Consider the following 27,227-nt stretch of genomic DNA (forward strand, 5'->3'; position numbering starts at 1 on the left):
ATATCCCTTTGGAATCAAGGAAATTATAATAATTTCATTCATTCTTTTCCAGATGGGAATGGCAGGTAACACTAGTCCCTTTGGGCAGCCTTTCAGTCAAACTGGAGGGCAGCAGATGGGAGCGACAGGAGTGAATCCTCAGTTACCAAACAAGCCAGGCATGGCGAATAGTTTGTCTCCCTTCCCTGCCGACATCAAGAGTACTCCCGTCACCAGTGTGCCAAATATGGTGAGTTGTACCTGCCTGTTTCCCTTTTTTGTTATGTCTGGGTAGTACATTCTCAATTCTTGGGTGATACGGCGTTACTGGACGATTACTCCATGGTCATTTAAACATCAGAGTTGCCCTGTGGTTCCTCACTACCACTCTGCAGTGCACATAGAAAGTTTGTGTGCATTTTTATGCAGTAATTTCGACTTTCTAAGCAATCGGAGTTTTGTTATAAGGATTGCGTTACATCCTTTCATTTTGTCCGGTACGTTTAGTTCCAAACCAGATGAGAATGTCTTACCTGTAAGTACTGTTTGTGAGTTTAAATTCCTAAATCAATTAGAACGTGTCGGATACATCATTGGATTCCTGAAACTAAATAGTACTTTTCATATCCTTTGAACTTAATACGGTAAGCACACCACATGCTTCTCACTTTATATTGTGTGTGACTTGCCGCTCACAAGTTTATGAGAATAATTCTTATTAGGATACTTTGCCCAAGTTTGTAGTATTCTGTTTACTAGAGTTTTCTTTATAAAGTGAAATTAAATATTCTCATTTGTCTCAGTATGTCTGCGTATTAATCAAACCGCTTGTGTCGTTTCTATGGAAACTCCAGCTTGTTGCATTTTATATTCTTATACATGATAGCAGTTACTATAGAAACTTGTAAAACCTTCCATAAGATGCAAATTGCTTATATTTTAATTTAACTAGCAAACCAGCTATTTTTTGGCAGAAGCAACACTTGTCCTCCCATCAGTGAGTTTGCTATCTGCCTATCACTAACAAGGCTATGTATGAGAGGGAACAGGATGTAGTAAACTTCCTCTTTTCTCCTCACTTTAGAGGGAGGGAAACTAATTTTCCTCTAGTTACACTGTGAAATCTTTGTTTAATATCATCTGTCATTTACTGCTTATGATTATGGAAAGGAGCTGGAGACTAGGATTAAGACCGTGTTCAGAATACCACTTGCACTCGTGCAGGGTATTTGTAAAAGACGATTTGCTCTGTGACTTTTCTAATTTTGTTTTTAAAATACTTTAAGTTTGGATCAGGTGTAAAGCAAATTAATTATTGCCCTGATTCTGCAGAGAACCTGCAGATCCGATCAAAGCGCTGTATTTGTCTCAGGGACTGGATGGTTCTGAAGCCTAATTTTGTGCTCGCTTAAATGTCAGGTTTCGGGAAGCCGAAATCTTAAAGTACTCGTTTACTAGTATAGGATGTAATGGCAGATATTCACATGGAATAAAAAAGGCATTTGCTGTCAAGGCTTGTCTAGTGGTGGGGAAGGAGGTAAAAGCAAAAACTTTGTTTCCTTTCTCCAATCTTGTCCAAGAGACAGGAAAGTACAGGAAACTTACTTTCCCAGTCCTGTCAATTGCAGTTTCCTTACAATGTCAAAAATATGAGTTGTCTTCTGAGAGAACAATCAAAACCATGTTTCTTATGTGTCAAAAGCTTCGTATGCCCAATATATTTTTTTTCCCTCAAGCCACTACAGAGAGTCACAGCCATTTCAGGCAACAGACATCTGTACTGTCGAGCCAAAAGCTCTCAACCCTGCGTATGGATCATGTGGTGGTTGGAGTTTGATTGTGGTCCTGATGGTGGGAGGAACTTTCATCTTTAAAATATGAAGTTTCCATCTAAACATTTTTATTGCAAAGCCAAGAATTTAAAAGGAAATGTCAGACTTGTTAAATTTTAACCTCTACTTGGCAGCAGTGGTTAAGGCGGTGTAATTATTTGGTAATAGTACATACACAGCCATATGCTATTCCTTCCACAGGGACTTTGCTTTATTCGGCATACAATGCGAACAGTGCCCTCTGAAAGAGCGTATAGTCAACATTTTGTTCTATTTTTGCTGCTCAATGAGTAGCTGTGGGCCCTCTTGACTGTGTGCAGTAATATATTTTACTTGGTCTTTTCCAAACGGTCTTTCCTGTGGCAGTCGTCACTGGAGCGGGCATATACTTTGGATTAGTTAATTTTCACAGTGCCTCTCTGAGATAAAGATGTGTTGCCCCAGTTTTAAACGTGAGGCTGAGAAGCACAAAGAGAGTAAGACTGAAAGAATCTGCTGACTCTGAACTTGAGGTGTGTAGGCTCTGGCTTGCTAAAGCCTTCTTCATTTCATATGTTAAGACATTATCTAAGGGTAAAATGACATTCACATCGGTTAGATCTGTGCTCCCACAACTCATGGAAGTGCTGTTTGTGTCTTGCATTGGGCAACTAAAATATGACCCAAATGACACTTGTGAAAGTTGCTTGTGACAGAGGCGGTTCCCCCGAGCAGAGTTGCAGTGTTTGAACGATTACGCCATGCTTTCTTGCTGCAATCCCTTCACCACTTGCGATGGCCCATGATGCTTTAGGACCCTAGAGATGGCGGTTTGATTTGATGTATTTGGCTTCGTGCATGGTCTGTCCTGGTTTGTGGAGGCAGGAGTGGAGTGGAAAAGGGTATAGTGTTGCGTTACCGTCTGTCAAAAATGAACCTGTGGAGGATCAGTTCAGACTCCTTGTACTACAGCAAGAGAAGACCAATTACATCTTTTTAAAAAGACCTCCAAGGTTTTTTGTGAGATGAATGGAGCCACATATCTTGCTAAACCAGCCCTCTATACTACCCGTACCTTAAAGGGCCCCAAAAGTACTATTCCATGTGAGAGACAAACCCATATGCATGAAAACATTGGTTATATGTGGCATGTCTGAGGCAGGAAACCAGATTCCAGCATGACGTTAAACACCTTGGCTACCACTAGGAATATCTAAGTAAGAGAAGAGGAAATAAAGGTGTAGCCTTTGTCTTCAGACCCCTTGGTCCTGAAAAGCAAGATATTTTTTAAATACTCCTTTCAGTCTTTTGCCTTTCTTTGTAACCTTACCTGTACGCTGCAAAAGTAAAGCAGATGTGTGTGTTTCTTAACCCACTTATTCTAAGCATCATTAAGTGTGGCACCCCTGTCCCAAAGACTAACCAGGGGTTTTCCCACTGCCAGGCACAACCCTCGTGCTGGCAGCCAGGATAAACCTCTGCTGCAGCAGTGGATTTTTTTTTTATTTTTTTTTAATCCAAATTTAAGCTACCACTCTCTGAAGAACAACATGCTCTCTCTTCCCCCCACCACCCAAATGAAGTGGTTCTCAGAAGCGTTAGTGCACTGCATCTTCCAGCCCTTGTTCCAAGCGTGACCTTACACTAGACCCTGAGAAAGCACATTTGGTTTAATCTCTTTAATTAGGAAAGAAGTAACAAACCTTATGGTATTAATATGATTAAAAGGTCAGCATTAAGGTATTAATTTTCAGTGCCAGCCAGATGGATTGATTTTTTTGTTTGTTTTGTTTTCCCAACTATGGATCCAAACAACATTTTAGCTTTTGTTTTGTGTGACTGTTACAGAATACGATTGGTTTTCCTTACAGAGTGGGCAGCTTGAAATCTTGTGTGAATGACTTATTTCCAAAAGAAAGATGTTGCTTCTGAAGTTGTTGGAAGTTTTGGTGACACACTATTGAGATTCAGTGTCACTTAAATCGTTCGATGCAGGATTGGCAGTACTCGCTGCGGTGAAATCATGCAAAATCTCTGGACTGTGGAAGTGAGCCGTGCTCTGCACTTTGGCACTCAGCGCAGTGTGCAGCCTGTACGGGAGCCAGGAGCCTCTTGTTCTCAAAGTACCCAGACTTTGGGATGTATATCAGTGGGGGGAACCCTGTAAGATTTTTCCATCAAACTTGCTGAAGCTTTGCGATGTCTGCCATGCTGCATATTCCAAGGGTGGTGATGGATGGTTTCTTTGTGGACATACCAGTAAATCTAATATTTCTACATGGGTTAAGAATACAATGTGTGAAGTTTGGCTTCCAGACACCAGTTTGGTTTCACAGTTATCCTTGTGACCAGCAGATGGAGTTGAGAGAATATTACTTTTTGGAAGTGAAGGAAATTGTTTCTCCTCAGTTCTCTTGACTTAGAATTGGAGCAGCACGTCTTCTCTTGCATTTTTTAATCCTGATCTTTTAATAAACCATATCTCAAGATTTCTGTTGCATTCTTCCTTGTTTCTCTGTTTGTTTTTATGTCCTTTGGCTTTCTTTATTAACAGATTTTGATCAGAAGAGAGGAAAAGAATGACTGGGGATGAGGATGTCTTAGGTGTGCCTTCTGCAGACCTCCTAGAGAGAGGAAGAAAAGCTTTTAAGCTGAGAGGCCAGATTTAATTAGAACAAGTAGAACTGTGGCTACTTAAAATAGACAACTCGTATTTTATTCTAGAGACCAGAAATAAAAGGCTTTATGAAAAATCTCTGTTGGGTCCTTGCAGCAAGGAAGGCTTGCTTTCTTAACCTTTCAGTGATATTTTTTCCTCTCTTGCAGCAAACTCGGTCTTCTCTTTCACTGCGGGAAAGGTCTGTGGCTGTCGCCCCAGAGGCATTCTGTGTGTCTGTTTGCTGCTCTCATCAGCAGTCTCCCAGTCTCTGGTGGGCTTGCTCTTTGCTGTGCTCATCTTCCCTGTGCCTGCCCTGACCTGCACTCTGAAAGTTTTTCTTTCCCAGGCATGCTCACTCCTCTTCCTCAAGAAAATCCCACATGATTCAAAGTGGAGCAGCAGCCTAGCAAACAGCTGGGGAAAAGGTCTTGGCCGTGTTGCTTAACCACAGTCTTTTAAGGAAAATTTCTTAATAACCTGGAAACAAATTTTACGGATTATATTATATACATTATATTGGGAGCAAAGTAGGCATCCCTATTCTGTCTTGGTGCAGGAATTGGTCCTGGAAACATGTATTGCTTTGGACGGTGGAACACTTTAATTTTTTGCACCATCCATAAATAATGGTGCCAGGCTGGCAAAAGCAAGCTGAAAAAGAGGATCTGCTCATTCCCCTGCACTCTGGCTCGTGTTCCACTCTCCCACCTTCTGTATATGAATATATGTGGTGGAAAATATCCATTGCCATTTCTTACTCTCTTCCAGCAGTTGAGGTGGAGTACTCCATAGCCAGCACTCTGACAGCATGGCTTTCCTTCACTTAAAACTTCTTATCTGTCTCTTATCCACAGATTGGGATTTTTAATGTTGATCATTCCTCAGTCTGTTTTATCACCTAGTAAATTCTATATAAAGCTCTCTTAAAATTTTGTTCACTTAATTTCCTGTGTGTGAGAACTGGACTCTGCAGATTCCTATGTCAAGCTTTGTTCCTTTTTGTTGCTTTGAAACACTACTTCATTACGCGTATCTTGTTATTTGGTGGTCCTTAAAGACAAGGAGATGAAATTCCAAAAGTGTATCCTTAAGAAAAATGCTGATCCAGCCTTGATTCCCAGCAGTCAACTGCATAATATCGAGGCATTTGCTGGATTTGGAGGCAAACTTTTTTGGTGATTAAAAGCCAAGGGCATTGAGGGCATTCTCTAGGATCAACTATTCAAGTTCCTTCAGTAGAATGACCACAGGAGCCGTCTTGCCTTTTGTGGTTGCCATGGGCTTGTGAGACTCGCTCCCCAGTACTGGCTTCAGATGGGGAAGTTATACTCCATAGTGGTAAGTGGAAGATGAAAATATTCCTCTTCACTCTTGACATGAAAACTCTGCCTGTAGCCATGTTAATACCAAAGCTTTGAAATAAATTTTGGGCTCTGAACATATTCTTCATGTTAAGACTGTGCATCGTGTCAGCTTTGTATGTGGGACCGGAGAGTATTGCCTTCCCTTTCTTCTCATTTGTAGCTGCATTGCAAGCTCTCAGATTGGTGCTACTAACAGGCTAACATAACTTCTTGCCACTCAAGTCAATCACTGTCCAGAGAGCATTACCATCTTCTGAGGCTGTGTCCAGCTCAGGAAGGCTTTTTTCCTCTCTCTTAAGTCTTCTGCCCACCATACAGACTCAGATTCTGATTCCTTCTGCTACTTGGATGAGAAAAAGCAGCACTGTAGGGTTATTGGGCGCAAATGCAAGTGCTGGTGCTTGTAGTACTACTCATGTCGGCATGTTGTGTGTGTATATGGACTTCGGAAGACTAAGCAGACCTTCAGATGCCTGGTGGCAGAAGGATCCTTCCTGTATGGACAGGACCAGGCTGTTCAGACCATGCCTGTTCACGGTAGCTGATGGAACCAGAGAAACCACCATCCACGTGGAGAATATCAGAGTGAATTGCAAGAAGTATAATCTGGTTCTGTGTCGCTGTCACAGTGAAGCTCTGGTAGTCACTGGAGAAAGCCTGCGGTCTTGAAGTGTCGGCACTGAGAAACACCTCCTTCCTCGATGCCACCAGATAGCTGCTGCTGGAGCTCTCCTTGCAGTTTTGTGATGGAACGGTGCTTCCTGGGCTGTTCAGAGCTGGTTCAATGCTTATTAGAGCATTCCTGCAATTCCTGTTTGCAGGAAGGACTTCATTCAATCTTAATGTAAGTGTGCAGGGTACGTCATTGGAGTTGATCACACTGTGAATACTTAATTCAGATAGAAGTGTTGCTAATTAGGAGTGTTCTTTGAGATTTACGGTTCACGCATATATCCACTTTAAGCCCACTATCCTTTCTCTGAAAGGGACCCTTACGATCACACTTTAAGCCTGTGATTGAGGGGGAACTGAGGAGGTCTGGGTGCGTTTCGCCTTATGTACTCGTGCATGAGTGACGGTGGGATGCAACTTTGCTCTCTGCAGATACTGCAAGGGTTGTTTTGTTAAAGTCTTAATTGATAGACTGGATGTGCCCACAATGTAAATGCACATGGGGATGACATGTTAGAAATCTCTTGTCACTATTAAATAACATCCTTTTTCTAGTCCAAGGTGTCAACAGCCTGAGAAAACCCCCAAGTATGAATTGCTACCTGCTTTCTTGTTAGGGTGAGGGAAGGCCTATAAAACAAACAACTGTGTCAAAATAGTAATCCTTTGTGGCAGTGGATTCTTAATTACCTCACTAAGATCCACTGTTGATTAAGTTGTCCTAATACAGCGATTCCAGAAGGTGGTATTTTGTTATCAGGGAGAAGGAAAGAACATGGAAATAAAAAGAAACTATAAAAGTGGAAATATATTTTAAAACCTTAATGCTATATGGCAGCTAGGCTGTTTACCTGTTGAAAGATTACCAGTGCTATTGAAGCTGTTGCCTGCTTTTATAAGAAAAGGTACATAGTGTTTGGTCTTGACAGACAATGTTGAGTGGTTTTGAATATAAACACTTCAAAACATAGAGGATTACTGGTCATCTCAGTAAAGTAAAACCTCCAGGGAACTTTGTGTCCATCCAAGTCCATGAAGATGAGATACTTGTGCATCTGTGCTGCCCAGAAGTTTTTTCCCTTCAGAATAGGGACAGGGCAGACCTGTCTTTTCTGTATGAATATCTAGTTTCCATAATTTTAAATTGTATTAATGGCTGCTTTACAGTATAGAAGTGTTGTATTACTGGGTTACTAGAAAACTGGTTAATGAAGCTACCATCTCTGTCAGAGGTTTTAGCAGACCTTCAACCCCTGATCTGTTTGTTCTCTCTATGGTGGAGCTCAGTAAAGTAACAAGAGAAGCAAAACTATCTTTTTTTTTTACCTCGTGTATCTGATGTTTGAAGCATTTATTTTAATTGTGGGAGCAAAAGTGTCTGAATTTTCTGCTTCAAGAAAACTCTCATTCTGGTGAAGCAACATGAAGCCTCCCGCTCGTTCTGGAGAGGAATGGTTTCTGTGGTTGGTGGAGGATTTACACACCTTTGATGTGACTGCAGTGCACGAGCATGTCTTTGTTTTTGGTCCTGCAGACCACTGTTCTTAAAATTCAAACTTAACAGGGAAGAGATCAACTTCCTCGAACAGTCAGCAGTCCTGAACGTAAGATAGGTGGTGGAAAGATCATTCGTTATATTTCCAGGTTGAGGACTTTACAAGGTTGAAATAGTGACCAACATAACTCTTTAGAGTTTAGGCAATATTCTGAGTTCTTTTTTTGTGCCCAGCTGTAGACACTCATCCAGACTGAGACTGCTTGTTCTTCTAACTACTGATATTCCGTGATTCTGCTTTTTTGTTACTCGATCTTCAAGAAATCCTTTTGGGTCAGGGCATCTGTGCTGATACAGCTGTGGTCATGTCTGTTAACTGATAGGGTAGTAACAAAAGGAAAACTTTGACTTGGGAAACGATTCTTTGACTGGGATGAAAGCATTGTTTCCAACAAGATTTTCTTTGGCATGGTCTCTGTATTTATCTGCAGATTGGCTGAACTAATTGTTTCCTATTTGTGACCCAAGAATTGTTTCAGCAAAACCTGTCTGCTCTGGTGGATTTGTTCACAGAAGAAGTGGAAGACTTAATTTCAGCTACCTGCACTGGGAGCATAAGTGGATGGGTTTCCTTCACCCTCTTTCCTTTTATTGCTCTTTTTCTTGCGAGCTCAAGACAAACAGATGCAGCAATTCCCCGTTGTTTAAGACTTACTGTAGTCATTATGAGTGACAGAGTTCCCACCTCCTCCATCAAACGCCAGTCATTCTGTTCTCTGCTTGATCTTGTGTGCTCTGTTCTCCAGAAGAAAAGCTAGCTCTTTGCCACCTGCACATCAGGTTTTAAATCTGAGGACGAGGCATGCTGCTGGAGTAGTGAGAACTTGTGCCAGGGAACCTTTTGTTTACCTGAGAAAACAAGGGGGGTTACTGCTATGTGCTCTGTCTGTAGGTTGTGGAATTTTCTGGGGAGTCCTCCTCAAAGGTCAAAAGCAGAGCAGGTTACAAGTGATGTATTTTGTCACTTAAGCGTGATTTTTCCTTAAATGCAGTTAGCGAGCTTTGGTCAGTAGCTTTGTAGACAGCACTGAACCGTTTCCTCTGAACTCCCCGGTATAATCCTGTTCTTCGTATGTTCTGTTTGTGTTTTTAATGGCTGATTTTCCTTAGGTAGCTTGGAAGTTGGTGAGCTTTTCTGTGGTAACCTGTATTTACAAAGTGATTCTTGGGACAGTTTCATGTTTGTCCATGAGATTAATTCAGGCTGCAAATCACAGGGATTTAAGCATTTTTGCAGTCCCGGATCTGCTCCTGCTCATGGAGTTGTTGCAGGCTGTGGATGCGTTTAATTTTGAAAATCGAGTTTCTATATTTGTTGCCCTTCAGAGGTCCAAGAAGGTGGTTAGAAAAGCTTCTAAATCTGTGCTGAAGAAATGGTATGTTAAGGACGCTATTTCTTTTCTGCGCTGTTATGAGCTGTGTCTTAGCCTGAAGATCTCTGTGGGTACGCAGGCTCTGTCAGACAGGGCTCGGGCATTGGCACAGGTGTGTATCCATAAAGAATGGATGCTGGAAATAAAGCAGCGGATTTTACGGGCTGACACAACCTAGCATCACCCTGTAGTTCACTCTAGTTCACTTCGGTAGACCTAATACAATCCAGATTTAGGTGGCCCTTTCTGGGAGAAAACTGTATCCATCTTACCTTGGAAATTTTCTCAATGAAAGGAATATCAGCACTCACTTGTGAGAAGAAAGGCTAATTTAGGCTTGGAAAATCAGTTCTGTTTTTCACTGTGATATACAGAGGCAGTCACAATTTTGACTGTTTTCTCCCATTGGACTCCTCTTTCTGTTGGGGACAAGAAACTAGGATTGAAGTGTGTAAAACCTATAATATGAAAATACAATACTGAACAGACTTGAATTCCACCTCCAGTGTGGTTAAGAGCTCATTCCTGTTGGAATTATGATCTGTCTAATAAACACAAGATTTTGGATGTCTTACTGCTTAAACTATTGTTTGTAAATGTCTGAACAGACGAACCTCTCAGTACATTTTTGCTGTTCCAACGTTAGAATAGAAATGTTTGAGAATGCTACAGAGGCTGACGCAATAATCCTTGTAGCTAGTCATAGCAGAACGCTTGGCGAATAGTCTTGTGATACTCAAATTATTATACCAGATTAAGATCATAATTGAGACTTGCAAATGTGATGCTAAACTCTCTGTTCTCTCAGTCCCAGATGCAAACCCAAGTACAACAAGTGGGGATCGTACCGACGCAGGCAATGGCAACTGGACCAACAGCAGATCCGGAGAAGCGCAAACTGATCCAGCAGCAGTTGGTTTTGCTGCTTCACGCTCACAAATGTCAGAGGCGCGAGCAAGCAAACGGAGAGGTGCGGGCCTGTGCTCTCCCGCACTGTCGAACCATGAAAAACGTCCTCAACCACATGACACACTGTCAAGCGGGGAAGGCCTGTCAAGGTGAGAGCACGGTGCTGAAGCTACTCTTGCAAACGAGCTTTGTAAGGTTTCTTATGTATTTGTCAGCGGCGTTTCTCTTCTTGTCAAGAAGATCCCTATACCTGGCACAAATGAGTGCCAAAACTGGTTCTTTAATTAAACAGCAGCTCCCTTTTTCATTACCTTTGCCGGGTTTTCATTTCGGAACTCTTCACAGTTGTCAGTTTAGAAAACAGAACGCAATATTTGCCCTTTAGAAGTAGGATAGTACCGATATAGCCTTGCAAGCGTCTTTTTCACCTCCTCTGTCATATAAAGAGGGTGTAATATGCACCGTGTCATTGTTTTAGATTTTAGTACTGGTTTCCTTCATTTATTAGGGCATTATCGATGTGTTCCAAAAAAATTTTAGTTGCGTTGAGCTGTGTTTAGTTGTATGTACAGTATTGCTTGTAAAGGAGAAAGAATAGAGTTGCTCAAAAAAATGAGATTAGTTAATTCAAAACCAGTTAACCAATGAGTGACTTTAATTCTATTGCTTTTCCTTGTTACAGTTGCTCATTGTGCATCTTCGAGACAAATCATCTCCCACTGGAAGAATTGTACTCGGCACGACTGTCCTGTGTGCCTTCCTTTGAAAAACGCCAGTGACAAAAGAAATCAACAACGTAAGTAGTTGTTTTACTGCTGTCACGAGGGAATTATACTGTTAAAATTAAGTTGATCGAACGCGCAATGTAGGAATAAACTTTGACAGTGTCCCAACAAACTTAATAGCTGTTTAATAATCTTGTATAAGGATTAATAGACTAGTGATTTCTCTTTTCTAATCATTGAGTGCAATTTGTTACTTAAATACACAATAATTAAAAAGGGAAAGTCTCAGATCAAGCACTCGTCTGTATTTAAAGGGCGTGGCAACTCCTAACTGGTGTTTTATTGTGAGGTAGGTCAGTAGGTTCCAGTTATAACGCAACTGTGGATGTAGGGAGACTTTTGGGGAAGATAAAAGCTACAAAAAGGTCTGGTCTGGGTGTGTTAATCATTAAGTGTATTTAATGCTGGTATAGACTAGCTGAAGTTCTGCAAATCAGAGTGGGTTTGCCCGTGCCTGGTTTTTTGTAATAGCTGTTACTGATGCTTGGGGACAGGCAATTTCTAGTGGATTTCTTCCCTCTTGCTCTGAAACAGAAAATATGGAGCTTAAGTTGGTAGGCTTGCTTCTCATCAAATCCTTTGAAAAGAAGCCAAGGTAGAACATTTTAGAGCATAGACGCCTCAGTTCCAGAAGTCTAAGTAATGTTATGCCTAAATATATTTAAATAAGGGTTAAGAAGTGGAAAATAGCTGGAGGACTTGCAAAGCCTCTATGTTTGAAATGTGTTGGAAGCATTCTGCTAGTTTCCATTTAGGCTGAGACTGCAGTGTGGAACACTAATAAACTTTGGAGGGTAGAGAAGAGCTCCCAGGTTAGGTGACATTAAGGTAGAGGAGAGAGTAGCTGGTAAGACTGTCCAAATTATCCATTGAGGATGCTCTCATAGTTTCAGGAGGGTGTGTTTTCCCTCCAAAACTGCAAAAATTTGTAAATACAGAGCTACCTGGAGGTAAGTATTTTGTTTTCATTTTACCAAACTTCTCCTTGGTAAACCAGATATGTCTTGTGTGTTGAAAGTAGTAATTTGTTGCAAGTGATTAGTTATGTTTGGCCTTCAAGAAATGTGTTGAAAGCTTTGCCTTTTAATATGACATGGTCCATTTGTGCATAACATCCTTATTACATAGTTGTTATCAAAGTGCTAACAACATCTAGCACAACAGAATTGTTATTTTTCAATACAAGCTGCTGTAGAAAAATAGTTTGTGCAGTATTTGTTTTTACATCATCCATACAACTTGTCAAAAGAGAAGGCACTTCAACAGGAACAATCCTTAAAAATAGTTTTATTATGGGATCAAATAGGATGTTGTTTGAATGCAACAGAATTATAGTGGATAAGTGTAGAGTTCGGCTCTATTGGAGAGATAAATATGAACACTCCTTCTATTCAATTAATCAATAATCTAATGGCAGTAGCCATGAAAATTTGCAGTTAGTATGCTGAGGTGCAAGGTTCTTTGTTCTGGATTATGTCTCTGACTCATCCATGTAACACCTTGTGGTTTGTTTGAAGGTAAAAAGTGAACACTAAAAATACTTGTTTAGATATATTAAAAAGAATACCCCCTTTTAGGCATTCAGAAACATTTGTGAAATGATTTACATTAATATGTGCATTTGAAAACACTGTGCCTGACCAGGTGAAAGCTAGCCTAAGCTAGGTTAGTTTAAGACTTGAAGAAAATGTTGGCTCTCTTAGGAGTACGTAATTATAGCGTCTGCTAAACTGGGGGGAAGAAGGGGTCTGCATATGGCAGAATATGGTGAGAACATTTAGAAAGGGAAGAAGAGATTAGTATAGTGACCCTCGTTCCTTTTGTGAGGCTGTGGTCCTTACAGAATGAATGACCACGCAATGGTCATTAATGACCTTGAGTCCTAGAATCGTCCTTGCTGTGCTCACGCATGTTTTACCATTGTTGTTTCGTGTCCTGTTATATCTCTGCTGGGCTTTCAAGGGACTCCTTCAAAGTGTGCCAATCTTTTAGAAAGTTCTGCAGTTGAGCACTTGTGAAACATTGCGATACGGTGGCTTGCTTCCACCCTTCCCACGCGCAGTGGCTCATATGCTCTTTGTCGCTATCTGTTCCTACTCCTTGGGGGATTCCCTCTTCGTGCCGCAAGAAGTTTTAGGTTATTACCATGGAGCTGTTTCTCTACAGGTATCTACTCCATGTTTTAGTGGTTTGTTTTGTTGTTTGGTTTTGGTTTTTTGGTTGTGGTTTTTTTTTTTTTTTTTTTTAAGTAATTCTGAACTGTCTTTTATTATATTTGTTGATAGTAACATGACTTGTTAACAGGACATGTTGGGACAAGTTTGAAACTTTCTGTTCCCCATGGCTCTTTCTGTATTACACCGTGTTATACCTCTGGGAGGGTAGAAAGAAACTGAAAAAAAAAAAAGTTATTTTGGACATGCTAAAATATTAAGCTTTTCTTTTGAATAGGCCAGTGACTCCTGTGTTTTGAAGTAATGACTTAAAATTTGGTATAAATGTTTTGGGGTTAGAGGGTTGTTTTTGTTAGGAAGTACTTCTTCCTCTCTGCTGAGCCCATCGCAATTTGGGTTATAAACTCTTGCCAAACAGCTGTTGATACGTTTCCCAGCTATATAGCTCTATTGAAACAGTTATTTTTCTGGAGATTTGCCTTGTCGTTAACGTGCTAGAGCTTAATTCTTCTGTTGCTGGCCTGGGCGGGTGCGTGTTGTGCCACCGAACAGCTATGCTTCCCCTTGGAGCCCCACAGGTGGTGATAAGTGTGCTGTGCTCACCGTTTATTGTAACCTGGGCCATCCTCACGCAATGCTTGATGTGCTTCCTTCCTGGATCCGGAGAGTCTAGAAAATCTTTGGGATCCCTGTTCAGTTGAGTGAGACTGGGAGATGGAGTTGTGAACATGGAGCTAGACTCCCCTGTATTTTTCCTTGTAGGAAAATTGCATATAAAATGCAGTGAGGAAAAAGCTGGATTGAGAAAGAGTAAATCTGAGACCACTAATCTTTGTCTAAAAACCTGATTTTCAAGAAGGCTGGGCCAGAAATTGAGGAGTATGTGGGCTTGGGGAGGAAGGGTGTGGGATTTGACTAGGTACTAGCTGGCCGAGGAAGTAGGTTATTGAGTGTGGGCAGAAAAATGAAAGAAGACCTGGATGTAGAGCATTTGGGACCTGACCCTTTGTAGAGAAGGAAGAAGTGCATTGGTACGCAGGGAAACGTGTTCAGAAAGAGTAGGCAGCAACTTCTTCACAAGAGCCAGTTTCCGGTAACAACCAGGACACAAGGAAATCCAGTTTGCTCAAGTCTTACTGTCAGTAACTGGCTGTAAAATCTACAAACCAAATGTGTCTCTTGTGCTTTCAAGTGCTGGAAATCATACGTAATGGTGACCTACCAGCTATCAGTTATTCCACTGAGCCACATGATAGATGGTTGGCCCACGGATTAAGAAGTTCCATTCATTGACTAATAGGATGCTATACTGTGAATGCTTTTAGTTTAATGATTAACTTAAAAATTAAAATGGCATTGGTGGTGAAGTTTAATACTGACACCTCCTACCTTTAAGTTGTTCTTAAGTTCTTTACTTACCCCGTGATTTGATTGGTGATACAGCCTTTAATTAAATGTTCGTGTACACTTACCTTTTCTATGCCTGCCTGATTCTGGGTGCAGGACAGGCTTGTGCTGAAGTGAGTCAAGGTTACCAGCAGAATTTTTGCTCCAGTCACTTTGAGCTAGAATGGATGTAATGAGCAGAGCGAGGAGCTGCATTTGAACACTGCTGACCTAGTGTCAATTATGCAATTTGGAAGCAAAATGAAGAATTTAAATCTGACTTCCCAAACATGGATTAACACGTTGCTTTCATTGGGGTGGTCAGGTTAGAGAAGTGCTGGGCATTTGTACTTAAAATAGCATTAAGATGTCTGTGTTTAAAATAAATTCTAATCAGCTGGAGGGGCAGAAGGGTTCCCCTCTAGAAGACAAGAGTGCAGTTTTCATTGAGGCAGCATTATCTACTTTGCACACCGAAGGAGGAATCCTGTAGACAAGGTGGTGTTTGATCATTTAGATTACATCCTAATGCATATGCCCAAGAGGGCCTAATCATGGCTGTTCAGGAAGTTCTGGGGCTGCTTAACTTCTGCTTTTTTGAACTTTCATTCTTAAGATACATAAACACATGTGACTTTGTAACAGTGGGATGTACAGACCTCAGTTGTCTTTAAAGCGTTTAGAATCTAAACAGTCCTGTACAGAGTTGTCTTCACCCTTGTAGCTTCTGTCATGAGCTCATCAATGTCTAAAGCATCAGTTAATACAAAAAAAAATAAAATATCACAGTAGACATTGTTTCATGTAGCGCTGGTCTAATGTGATAACTCCTGTTTGTTTCAGTGCTGCATTTATTTTAATGGACTTGATTTCCTATGGTATATGCCACAGAAAATATTGTATTTGCACTTGATCTGTCCAGTATGGAAATTTAATACTCTCTTCTTCCATCTTCTTGCTTGACAGATTGAGATAATGTCATGCATAAATATAAAACCAATGAACAAACAGACAAAAAAAAAAAAACCTTCAAAATCAGATTCACGATGTTGTGAAAATACTCAGCACAGTATGCTATTAATTGAGTTATAAAATACTGAAAAGCTGAGACCTAATAGTCAGAGCCACTCATTTCCTTTTTGGAAGTGTACTGCTGGCTGTATGAACGTAGTCTGTCCTCTAATAAGAATACTTCAGTTTGAGCATTAGGCTGTTCCCAACGTCATTGAGTTTTGCGTGCTTGACTAGGTACATACACACGTGTGGAACTTCTTGGAGATCATTAGTCTCTTCCCACTGCAAGTCAAAATACTGGTCTCCGCATGTTGTCCACTTACGATAATGTTAGTAGTTTTATGAAGAAACAGTGGGTTTTTTTCCTGTTTAGAATGGACTCACTTTCCATCTTGTCACTTTTAAAGTGACATTCAGACTGTGAGCTCTGACAAATACCCAAACTAAATTTTATACGTAGTCTTTTATCTGGGGCAGAAAAAGAGATCTGGAAATCTGATCTCGCCAAAGTAGATTTCTCTAGAATTGGCTGGATTGTGGTTCCTAAAGCTGCTCTAACATGAGGGCTGAACTTGTGCTTCATAGTAACTGATACCACTGCCAAAACTCAGCCCAAAACCATGGGTGAGAGGTGGTTGACTTCTCCAAGCTCTGTCTTTGCTTCACTGTGAGCTTCAAGCCAAGCTCGTAGGCCTCAGAAGATCAGTGCCAGCTTTATTCCCCAGAAGAGCACAAGGAATGGTGAAACAGTTAGCTACCCACAGTGGGATGGCCTTTTTCTTGTTCCCAGCCTTCAGCATCACCTGTGGTCAGTCTTCTGCTATCTCCAGGGTCATTCTCCCATCTCCACTTCTGATTTACAGCACACAGTGAAAGTCTGGGGTTCTTTTGTTGTAACTTTTCTGGAGAAATACCAACCTCTTTCTCTAACAAGCTGGAATTTTTTTACCTAGTGAGTCGATCCTTTGCTGTCACAACAATCTCTGAACCCGTTTGAATTCCAGGGTGCCATAAGTTTTGTGCTATTGAACATCTCTAGACACTTCCTATTTTTTGGTTTGCACTAGTGTAAAGGCCTCCTTCTCTTACACTGTGTGATTCAAGTCCAACAAGAAATTTGTACAGTTGCTCTTTAATGTGTTTTGGTTTGTTTTTTTTTTTCTCTTAAATGAAACTGATAGGATCTCAGTCAGCTTCTGTCTTTGTTTTTAAACTTGCCTGGAAATAATCAGCAAGTTCAAGTTACTGTGAATGCATCCACAGAGTGTAAGCACCTGTGAGCCTGATTTCCGTGGTGAACCCAGTGTTGAAAATACTGTGGATTGTCCTTGGGGGAAAAAAATTGTTTTCTGTGGGGCTGCGTCTCCCAACTATTTCAGTAAAACAACTATTTTTTCCTGTATTAAAAGTTATTGTTGTTGCTATGTTTAGCCCAGAAATTTCTAGTGTACATTACATCATTAATCACTTGAGGGGAAAAAATGCGAAGTATGTATTAGTATTACTTCTACCAGAGTCTTGATTATCAAAATGCAGTGTCTCCGTAGTGAATGGTATACTCCATGTGTCATTCACAATGGAACGTGCTATTGCTTAGAATGGCAGCTAAAACAAGGACGGGAAAGCAGTTTTTTATTCACATCTGTGTTTAGTGAAAACTAGTTTTCCCTGTTGTTTTAATTTCCTGTCTACAATGGAAATTTCCATACGTTCATGCAGTGAGAGAGATTGGTTGGTTGTGGTGATCATGTAGGTTAATTAATACCTGAATATTATTATCTAAATTGTTTACCAAAACCTGTGGCAGGCTCATCGCCTTTCTGACCCTTCAAATTATTTTAGATTTTGTCAGTACAATCTGAAACCCATCAGGGCTTTTCATATCTCTGAATAACTTGGGTTTTAGGGTAATTTGGCCTTCAGAGGATTCATCTAGTGACTGCTCGGAATGAAAATTTCTACCATCAGATCTTCACTATTACCTTTGTGTCCAAGGACACAGTATTTCTGCTGAACTCAGGATGTCTGTTCTGGAGCCAAATATTTTGACCTAAAATGGGATTGATGGGAAGAAAGAAGTAGAGGAATTAATTCCCCCCACCTTTAGTCTACTGTCCCAAGCATGAAAATCCTATTTAGCCTTATATTGGAGCCTATACTTTATGTATATTACAGTCATTATGGGCTTATCTGCCTGAAATTTACAGCACTTCTCTTTAGACTGCATGTATTAATTGCTAGGGTGGTTTCTGTCCTGTAGAATCAAAGTCTGAGTTTCCACACTTGGCATCTCGGGTACCCATCATTCTGTCCTTTGGCAGAAAAATATATACCATATAACTATGTGCATGTTCTGTTGATTCTTGGCATGATTTGTTTTCTTGTGTGGACTCATTGATTTTCAATTTTCTCTTATTCTTTCTTTTTTTATAGCCCTTCTAGGGTCTCCAGCTGGTGGAATCCAAAATTCCATCGGTTCTGTTGGCACAGGCCAGCAGAATACTCCATCGCTAACTAATCCTAATCCGATTGACCCCAGCTCCATGCAACGAGCCTATGCTGCTCTTGGACTGCCATATGGCAACCAGCCTCAAACACAGTTGCAGCCCCAGGTACAAGGCCAACAGCCGGCACAGCCTCAGGCTCACCAGCAAATGAGGACCATTAATGCATTGGGTAGGTGGAAAAAATACCAAGAAACGAAGGTGTTAATATAAACTGAACTGTTAAATTTTTAGGACAGTCTAGTGTTTCACTAGACCAGAGTAGTGGCTTTCTGATCCTGTTGATTAATAACTTAAAATTGTACTATTTATGAACACTGCCATTCATTTACATTTGACTTTTAGAAAGCTTTGAATTTATTGCTTCTGCCAAATAGCAGTTGTTTTCTTTTCTTTTAAAATATAGTCCATAGCTTATTGCTCTCTGAGGTGATTGGACAGAATTGCTGAAGGATTTTGGTTTCAGTATTTCACCTGTTCAAGCAGACAATTCTGTCTCAAATGCTCGTTTCTTGCTGGAACTTAATTGTTAGTATTATCATCTTTTTAGCTTACTGAACTAATGTTAAGAGGTTTTGAATTTTAAATTTTAATAGATTACTTTTTGTAGAAAAAAACTTGATTCCATAAGTAGCTGTGTATATGTACCACAGCAGATATTGCCATAGAAGTACTTATCTGTTACGCTGTTTCTTTCGTTAACCAGTTGGGTCAGTAAAGTGTAGTTTTGCCATGTTATTGTCAAAATTGTGAACAGGGTACCAATGATGTTTAATTTTGTCCCAAAGGAGCCAACCAGATGAACCTTCCCGCAGGAGGAATAACAACAGACCAGCAAGCTAGTCTAATTTCTGAAACTGCTCTTCCAACATCCCTTGGGACAAATAAGTAATGCACGCATTTTCATTCTTGCTCAATTAAACATTTATTTACATGCTTATGAATGTAAATAAAGAGCATGCTTTAAAAACTAATTGTATTGGCATGGAAATGATCAGTCACATCTATAGCTACGCTCTGTCCTATTTTAATGCTGTATCTACCACTTTGTTCCCCCAGAGAGCCTCAGAATATTCAGTAGTTTTAAATGAATTCCCAAAGGAAGAATACTTTGTATTTTTAAGTTGTGATTCTTTATCATTCATACCATGTCTTGCAAACTCCTGAGCTTTTCTGCTGTAGGTGTTGCAGTTTGCTGATAGCAAAATTTCACTTTGAGAATGTTTGATGCAGTAGAATTGTTGAATCGTAGAGTAGTTTGGGTTGGAGGGGACCTTTAAAGGCCATCTAGTCCAACCCCCATGCAATGAGCAGGGACATCTTCCACTAGACCAGGTGCTCAGAGCCCCATCCAACCTGACCTTGGATGTTTCCAGGGATGGGACACCTACCATCTCTCTGGGCAACCTGGGCCAGTGTCTTACCACCATCAGCATAAAAAATGTCTTCCTTGTATCTAGCCTGAATCTACTCTCCTTTAGTTTAAAACCATTACCCCTTGTCCTATCGCAACAGGCCCTGCTAAAATGTTTGTCCCCTTCTTTTTTATAAGCCCCGTGTAAGTACTGAAAGGCCACAATAAGGTCTCCCCGGAGCCTTCTCTTCTCCACGCTGACGACCCCAACTCTCTCAGCCTGTCCTCATAGGAGAGGTGCTCCAGCCCTCAGAGCATTTTTGTGGCCCTCCTCTTGATCCACTCCAACATGTTGACATCTCTCCTGTGCTGAGGGCCCCCGAGCTGGATACAGTACTGCAGGGGGCTCTCACCAGAGCAGAGTAGAGGTGTAGAGTCATGTCCCTTGACCTGCTGGCCATGCTGCTTTGGATGCAGCTGAGGATATGCTTGGCCATCTGGGCTGCAAGAGCACATTGTTGGCTCATGTCCAGCTGTTCACCCACAGTGCCCCCAAGTCCTTCTTGGCAGGGCTGCTCTCCATCTCTTCATCCTCAGCCTGTATTGATACCAAGGGTTGCCCTGACCCAGGTGCAGGACCCTGTGCTTGGCCGTGTTGAACCTCATGAGGTTCACACAGGCCCACTTCACAAGCTTGTCCAGATCCCTCTGGATGGCATCCCATCCCTCAGGTGCATCAGTCACACCACTCAGCTTGGTGTTCTCCACAAACTTGCTAAGGGTGTGCTCGATCCCACTGTCCATGTCACCGATGAAGATACTAAACAGTACTAGCCCCAATACAGACCCCTGAGGAACACCACTTGTCACCAATGTCCGTCTGGACATCGAACTGTTGACCACTACCCTCTGGATGTGATCGTCCAACCAATACCTCATCCACCAAACAATCCACGCATCAAATCCATATCTCTTCAATTTAGAGAGAAGGATGTTGTGGGGGACCGTGTCAGGCCTTACAGAAGTCCAGATAGATGACATCTGTAGCTCTTCCCTTATCCACTGATGTAGTCACTCCATCATAGAAGGCCACTAGGTTGGTCTTGGTGAAGCCATGCTGGCTGGCTCAAATCACCTCCCTAGTGGGAAATGGGGAGCTTCTAGCTCCCCAGTAGCTAGAAGTGATGAAAGGAATTCCTTAAATACGCCTTCAGGCATCAAACGTACAACAAAACTCCACATTCTGTACTGTAGCAGTCCCCTTTTCTTTTTATTTTAGCCCGCTAATGAATGATGGCACAAATTCTGGCAATGTTGGAAACCTCAGCTCAATGCCAACAGCTGCACCTCCTTCTAGTACCGGGGTAAGGAAAGCATGGCATGAACATGTCACTCAGGACCTGCGCAATCATTTAGTGCATAAACTGTAAGTATTCACCAAGACAGCCTATTTTTCCTGAATGTTTTTAAAGAATTTCAATACTGTGGTTCTACTACTAAGCTGAAAAGTTGTTGATGAGAAAGTTACCAGTAGTAGTTCTGTGACCCTGCGCCACAGAGGATGAGCTGTTACCTTTAACCTTCCTCTTCAGTCCGTTCTTTGTGCTCGTTAAGGAATGGCCATGAAATAAGTTTATATTGCTAGTAAATTTGCTCTGCTGTTGTAAACAAGTATTTAGACTGTCAAACCTCACCTTTTTTTGTCGTTGAATTTGCTTTAATCTTGTAGGGAGTCGTGCAACAGATATTATAATACTTTCTCTGAAGAATTTTTCTTTTATCCTTTCTTCTTTCTTGTAGTGTCCAAGCCATCTTCCCCACTCCTGATCCGGCAGCACTGAAGGATCGCCGCATGGAGAATTTGGTGGCTTATGCCAGGAAAGTGGAAGGAGATATGTATGAATCTGCTAACAGTAGGGTATGTTGCTTCAGGACGGATATTCCATATATGTTCAGGAACAGTAGTATCACAAATCTTATAACCATAATGAAAACCACAGAGAATCGTTTCACTGTTCTCTTGATGAGGAAAGCTGTGCTTGCTCTCTGTGACAGTGTTTGTATAGTCCCAAGCCGTCTGATTAATGTCACTCCAAGCTAATTCACCTCCCTCAGCTCCGTGAAAACTAGACAACATCGTGCCAGCCCTATTTGCATTCCTCCTGAAAGCGTGGTTGATACGCGTTGGAGATTGGAGCACAGCTTGCAGTTCTTGAGGTTTCCCTTGCTGACTTTCTCCTTTCTGGAAGTCAGTGTAAATAGTAGTTTTCAGACTTTCTTAATGCCTCTCTACCGTTGGAGGTTTTCTCTAGGACTCAGTCCTGTTACACCGCTTACCTTTCTTACCTGCACTGTTGGAACTCTTTCTCCTCTACTCGGCAGCGCCGAGAGGGATTTGGCTGAGACACATAGCTGTTTCACGTCTCAACAGTCAGTTTGCCTGCGTTTGTCCTTGTGCATGGGAAACAAGATGAAATTCCTGTTCTTGTTCATGATTTTTGCTCTGTCTGCAAAGAGGTGTCAGTTCACATCTCTTACTCAGAGGGAGAAAACCCCTGTTGACTGACGTGCCAAGGATACTGTTTCATTACAACACTGGTAATTCTGCCCTAAAGGAACCACTCCGTGAAAGTTTTCGTTAGGTAAAGACAATGTTAGTAGCACCAGTAGTAATAGCTAATGAGAGCTTATCTCATCAGAATCTTGAGGTCGTTTCTTAAATAAGGTAAGAGTATCTAAAGAGAGTAGTTAGTGGCATTTCAGGTGCTGATCATGCAGTAAGACAGTGACACTTAGTCTGCCCCTCTCAGACAATCTCTCAGAAGAACTGAAGATGTACAGGTTTTATTTGCTAGAGGTAGATAGGCAGTGGCCATACCTGTAATGCTGCTGCTGTGTCAGCGTTGGTCAGTGACTATCATATTCTCCTTGTGGCTACCGGCAGGTTGTTTAGCAAGGAAGACTAGTGTGAAGTCACCCTTGATCACCCTCACGGCTTTAGAGGACAACTTGATAGATAACGAGGATTTCATAGATATCTAAATACCTTCTTAGTAAAGATAAGCATAGTAGAATTCTGGTTATAAAATTAAATGTCTTCTGACCTCTATGCCAGGCAAATACCCAAAAGTATCTTCTCTTCACCCTTTAAAACAGCTGTTAGAGCCTCATTGCCAAAAGTCTCTTTTATGGGAATTCATCTATCGTATTTGGCTTCAAGCCACAAACTTGGAAGAAGGGAGTAGTTTTGGATGTATTAACGATGCCGTGTGGAATTGCATCCTTCTTTTTGAGTAGCATCCATTCTATTTTGACATTGAAAACCAGAGTAGTATGAGGCATCACTGTAAACAGTTTGACACTGGTTTAGTAGTAGGTGCTCCTTTTGAATGCATCCCTTTTCAGGAATCTTTGCAGTGTGAAAGTAGCATGATATTAAATTTAAAAGTAGGAAGTTCTAGGTGAAGTGTCTGGAGCAGGAGAGGGGAAGGGGCTGTAGCGCTTTTAAATTGAATGGTAGAAAGTGTCTGCACTGGTGGATTTTTGATATGTTTGGAGGAGGGAAGTGACCTAAAACCAACGCTTTACATTGCAACACTGGACTTTCTTAATAAGGCTACTGGACTTTCTTAATAAGGCTGGTGAAGAACACCTATTTCATATTAGTTTGCTGAAATGAACTCAATCTTACTGTAATAACAAATTTTAGTTTTGATGGAAAATGGATGAAGACAAAATTGTGGGACAAGCATCACTCAACCTTTGCTCCATGTAACACTGGGTTTTAAGAGCATAGGTGACCCCACAAAAGAAATGTAGTCTTGAGGGTTTGTGGGGACTTTTTGCCTTTAACAGGTACGTAATCTCATGCACTTGGCAGATGAGTGTCCAGCAATTTCTGACAAGCAAAATTGTCTACCTCGCTGTGCACTGTGACTATCTTATTTGATCTGTTGTCAATGTGGATTGAGTAAAATGGATTTTTCATCTTCTACAGATGTAGTGTTTAGTTATCTGTGCCTGTGGACTATTTTTCACTGATTTCCTCCATTCCTTTGGGTTTTTGTCTGTTTTTGTTTATTCCCTCCAATGACTGTCGGTAGTCAGACTCTTTAGGAAAAGAGTGGTTCCTTTCTTTAAGTAAAAATTGATCTGTCCTCAACATCTGTCGCCTGAAGTTTATTCAGCATAACTGTGTTGCTGGGCACATCTTTTTCTTTTGTCTGTGGATTAGTGGAAATGTTTATTATGAAAATAACATTTAAAAATCACAAACACTTAGAAACTAAATCACAGCTTCCTGATTTTTGTTGAAGCATCAGGGAACCTACAGTCTTCTCCTTTGTCTACTAATCTCCTCAGGGTGGATATGAAGGATAGCCATAAAGCCACGTCTCATGTGTTTTCTGGAAGCTTTGTTTTTCCTTTTCTGCATTAAAGCAGCGATGAGACTTTCTCAATTTAAATACTTCTTTTTCAAATAGGCAGGTGTATACGTTTTAAAAAAAAAAACCAAACAAACAACAAAACAGGTGATGGTATTCTCATAGACTACGTGAGTTCTGCTGCTGCTTCCTTATAGTTGACACTATTTTCTTTTACTCTTTCAGGATGAATACTATCATTTATTAGCAGAGAAAATCTATAAGATCCAAAAGGAGCTAGAAGAGAAACGGAGATCTCGTCTCCATAAACAAGGGATGTTGGGGAACCAGCCAGCCTTACAGACCCCAGGACCTCAGCCCCCTGGTATCCCACAGGTGGCTGCTGCCATGGGCCAGGCACAGCCCGTCAGGCCGCCCAGTAAGTACTTCTCCCAGAGGTACTTCTGCACTTCAGCTGTAGCTCTGCCCTGTCTGTGCCCTTGGGCACTCGCGCTAATCTCGAGTTCGTATTTTAAAGTGGTTTTTGCTGACCATTCTTCTGTTGTGTTGCAGATGGGCCTATGTCCATGCCAACTGTGCCTATAAGTCGTATGCAGGTGTCTCAAGGTATCTATGTTTTCCTCTCTAATTGCAATTTGTGGGTTCAAAACAATTGTTAGGGGGAAAAGCTGATCTTCTGTTTTTCTTTTGGAGTTGGGGTGGGGGGAACTACTGGGTCTCCCTTTTTTCAGCATCGTTCTTTGTTGTTGCTCTGTGGCAGGAGCTGTCTCAGTGCAGTCTTGTCTGAAGGACTGCTCCATGTACCCAGTACTTTGTTAGCAGTTGGGAAGTAATTCAGTCCTTTCAAAAAGAGGCGAGCGCAAGCAAGAATACTGTGGATAATCTAAACACTGTAGTGGCAGGGGGGAGGATGTTGGCGTGTTTTCACCAGTTAATGAGCCAAAAATACACCTGTAGCTGGAAACTTAGCACATTAATCCTAGAATCTGTATAACTAATGGTATCCTTTCTTGGTTTCTGATGCAAAATGCATCCAAAAAAGCCTGGTAGCTTGTTCGTAGCACTGATGGCTTGCTATCACTGATGTAGGTTGCTGTGGGCTCATGGGTGGGTTTTTTTCTGAAAAATAAAAAGCCATGACTTCTAGGTACTTGAGCTTCTTCCAAAAAGTTTCCCCAATTCTTTTATTTCTTGGTTCAGAGTTAGTAGTAAGTTGAAACTTGTGTTGAGATGTCCTTGAGAAGTTAAATCCTTTTAAAATTCATTTCAATAGGAGAAACAGTTGATAGCCAGTATGGCTCCATAATTATTTATTTACACCTTTATTCCTGTTAGACAAATTTGGGGTTTTTGGAGGGGTTAAATGTTTTGTATAAAAAGTACAGCATCTGTTTAAGCATATTGCTAGATTTTGTCCTGATTTGAGGCTAGGCATTGCCTTCATATATACAATATGTATTTTTTCACATTTACTTCAGCCATTTCAGTGGGGCCTGAATAAGACCTTGCTGTTTCAAAGCAAATGCCTGATTTTAAGAAACCATCCCAAGGTATTACTTACAAATAGCATCCTGTCTTTGCAGATCATCCAAACTCTGCATCTTTTGCTTGCCTTTTTTTTTAAGACACCAAAAGCTATATTTCACCCTAACTGGTATCCCCCTAAAGATTTGCATCCTGATTTGTCTCTTAAGCCAAGTAATTAGAACAAAGTTAAAAGAAAAAGATGAGGTGTGGGGCAGTCAAACTTTAGTCATAATAAATGTTAATTTTATAGTAGAGTATACATACATAAATTCTGATGACTTGTTCCTAATGAGTTGTTTTGGGGGTGCATTTGCAGGAATGAATCAGTTTAACCCCATGTCCATAGGGAATGTACAGATGCCACAAGCACCCATGGGACCCCGTGCAGCTTCTCCAATGAACCACCCTGTACAAATGAACAACATGGGCGCTGTTCCTGCGGTTCGTACTTCTTGTTACCAAGTTCTTCTCAAAATTAGTTGGTTACGTGTAGCAGCGTTAAGGCTGTTCTGAAAAGGCCATGTCATAGCGTAATACTGTAAATTGTAGGATAATTTCATGGAAACATACCGAGCCTGTCAGGCTTTTATTGAGGCGTTTGTTTTCAGTATTTACAGGGTTTTTTAATAATAATAATAATAAAAAAAAAAAAAAACACAAACAAAAAACTTTAGAGAGGTAGATGCCAGAGATGCAATAATCTGCAACAGTCTGTGGAAGGAGCATAGTTCTTTCAGAAACTGTGTCTGCAGAATGTATACCTCCTTTATTCCTCCATGAAAACATGTTTGTATTCTTTAGAAAAACAGAAATATTTTCAGTTTCCCTGAATTATCTCCATTAGCTCAGAGAACAAAATGGAGCTTTAACACTCTTAGAGTTTTAAATATTCCCTGTCTAAAAATAACTTCCTCATGAATACTGTGGAACAAATGCTAAAGTTCTATGCGTATGCCCACTTCCATTTGGTTTACTGAAGACAGTTTTCCTTTTATTTTTTTTGTCCTATCTTTTGGCCAATTACGTTGAGGGTGTTTTCCTTTGTCTTGCTGCACAATAATAAATGGCAATATGTTTAATTTGGGTGTTGATTTTTAGATGGCAATGTCTCCCTCCCGAATGCCTCAGCCGCAGAACATGATGGGAGCTCATTCCAACAACATGATGGGTCAGGCTCCTACCCAGAACCAGTTCCTGCCCCAGAATCAGTTTCCAGCATCCACTGGGGCTATGAATGTAAACAATGTGGGCATGGGTCAATCAACAGCCCAGGCGGGGGTGGCACAGGTAATATCTATTTTCCAATGCTTGAGTTATTTACTCTTAATTATTTTGTTCTCATTTATTTATGTTTTGTTTGTTTATATATCCTTTGCTGATTGTAGTCACCTCTGACTTTGAGGGATCCTGGGTTACATCTACATTCTTCATAAGCTCTCCTGTAACCTAGCTACGTATGCTAACTGGGCGGCAATGCCCTGTAACCCCTGATTTAAAATCTAAAATAAAAATGCATGCTGATAAGAATTTTAGGGGGAATATCAGAAGTTAGTTTATGGGATGCTTATGAGCCTATGCTTTTGACTTTGTGTGGAACTTAGTGGCTAACTTTAAATCAAGAGTTACGATAAAGTGGCTGGGGAAGACCTTTAAAAGTTTCTTTTAACCACTCTACTGAAAAGGAAATTGTTTTTCTGTAACGTTTTTTTGTTACTGTAGTGGTCAGTGAAGTAGCAGCTGTGCTTATGAAGTATATGCTTTTCTACAGGGAGAGGT

At 40.9% G+C, this 27,227-nt stretch overlaps 1 protein-coding gene across 1 annotated transcript in view; it reads left to right on the plus strand.

Annotated features, from left to right (window-relative positions):
* The window catches only part of CREBBP (CREB binding lysine acetyltransferase), a 97,236-nt gene that overhangs the window by 36,442 nt on the left and 33,567 nt on the right, over positions 1 to 27,227 (plus strand). Inside the window, exons 3-13 of the mRNA XM_082490367.1 lie at positions 53 to 229; positions 10,222 to 10,471; positions 11,005 to 11,118; positions 18,115 to 18,357; positions 18,974 to 19,073; positions 20,819 to 20,965; positions 21,340 to 21,457; positions 24,150 to 24,342; positions 24,477 to 24,530; positions 25,768 to 25,892; positions 26,550 to 26,738. Coding sequence (XP_082346493.1) covers positions 53 to 229; positions 10,222 to 10,471; positions 11,005 to 11,118; positions 18,115 to 18,357; positions 18,974 to 19,073; positions 20,819 to 20,965; positions 21,340 to 21,457; positions 24,150 to 24,342; positions 24,477 to 24,530; positions 25,768 to 25,892; positions 26,550 to 26,738 — 1,710 coding nt within the window. The remainder of the gene's footprint in view (positions 1 to 52; positions 230 to 10,221; positions 10,472 to 11,004; positions 11,119 to 18,114; positions 18,358 to 18,973; positions 19,074 to 20,818; positions 20,966 to 21,339; positions 21,458 to 24,149; positions 24,343 to 24,476; positions 24,531 to 25,767; positions 25,893 to 26,549; positions 26,739 to 27,227) is intronic.

Source organism: Vanellus vanellus, assembly GCF_965231255.1.
Source record: "Vanellus vanellus genome assembly, chromosome: 14".
In the NCBI taxonomy this organism is placed as follows: domain Eukaryota; kingdom Metazoa; phylum Chordata; class Aves; order Charadriiformes; family Charadriidae; genus Vanellus; species Vanellus vanellus.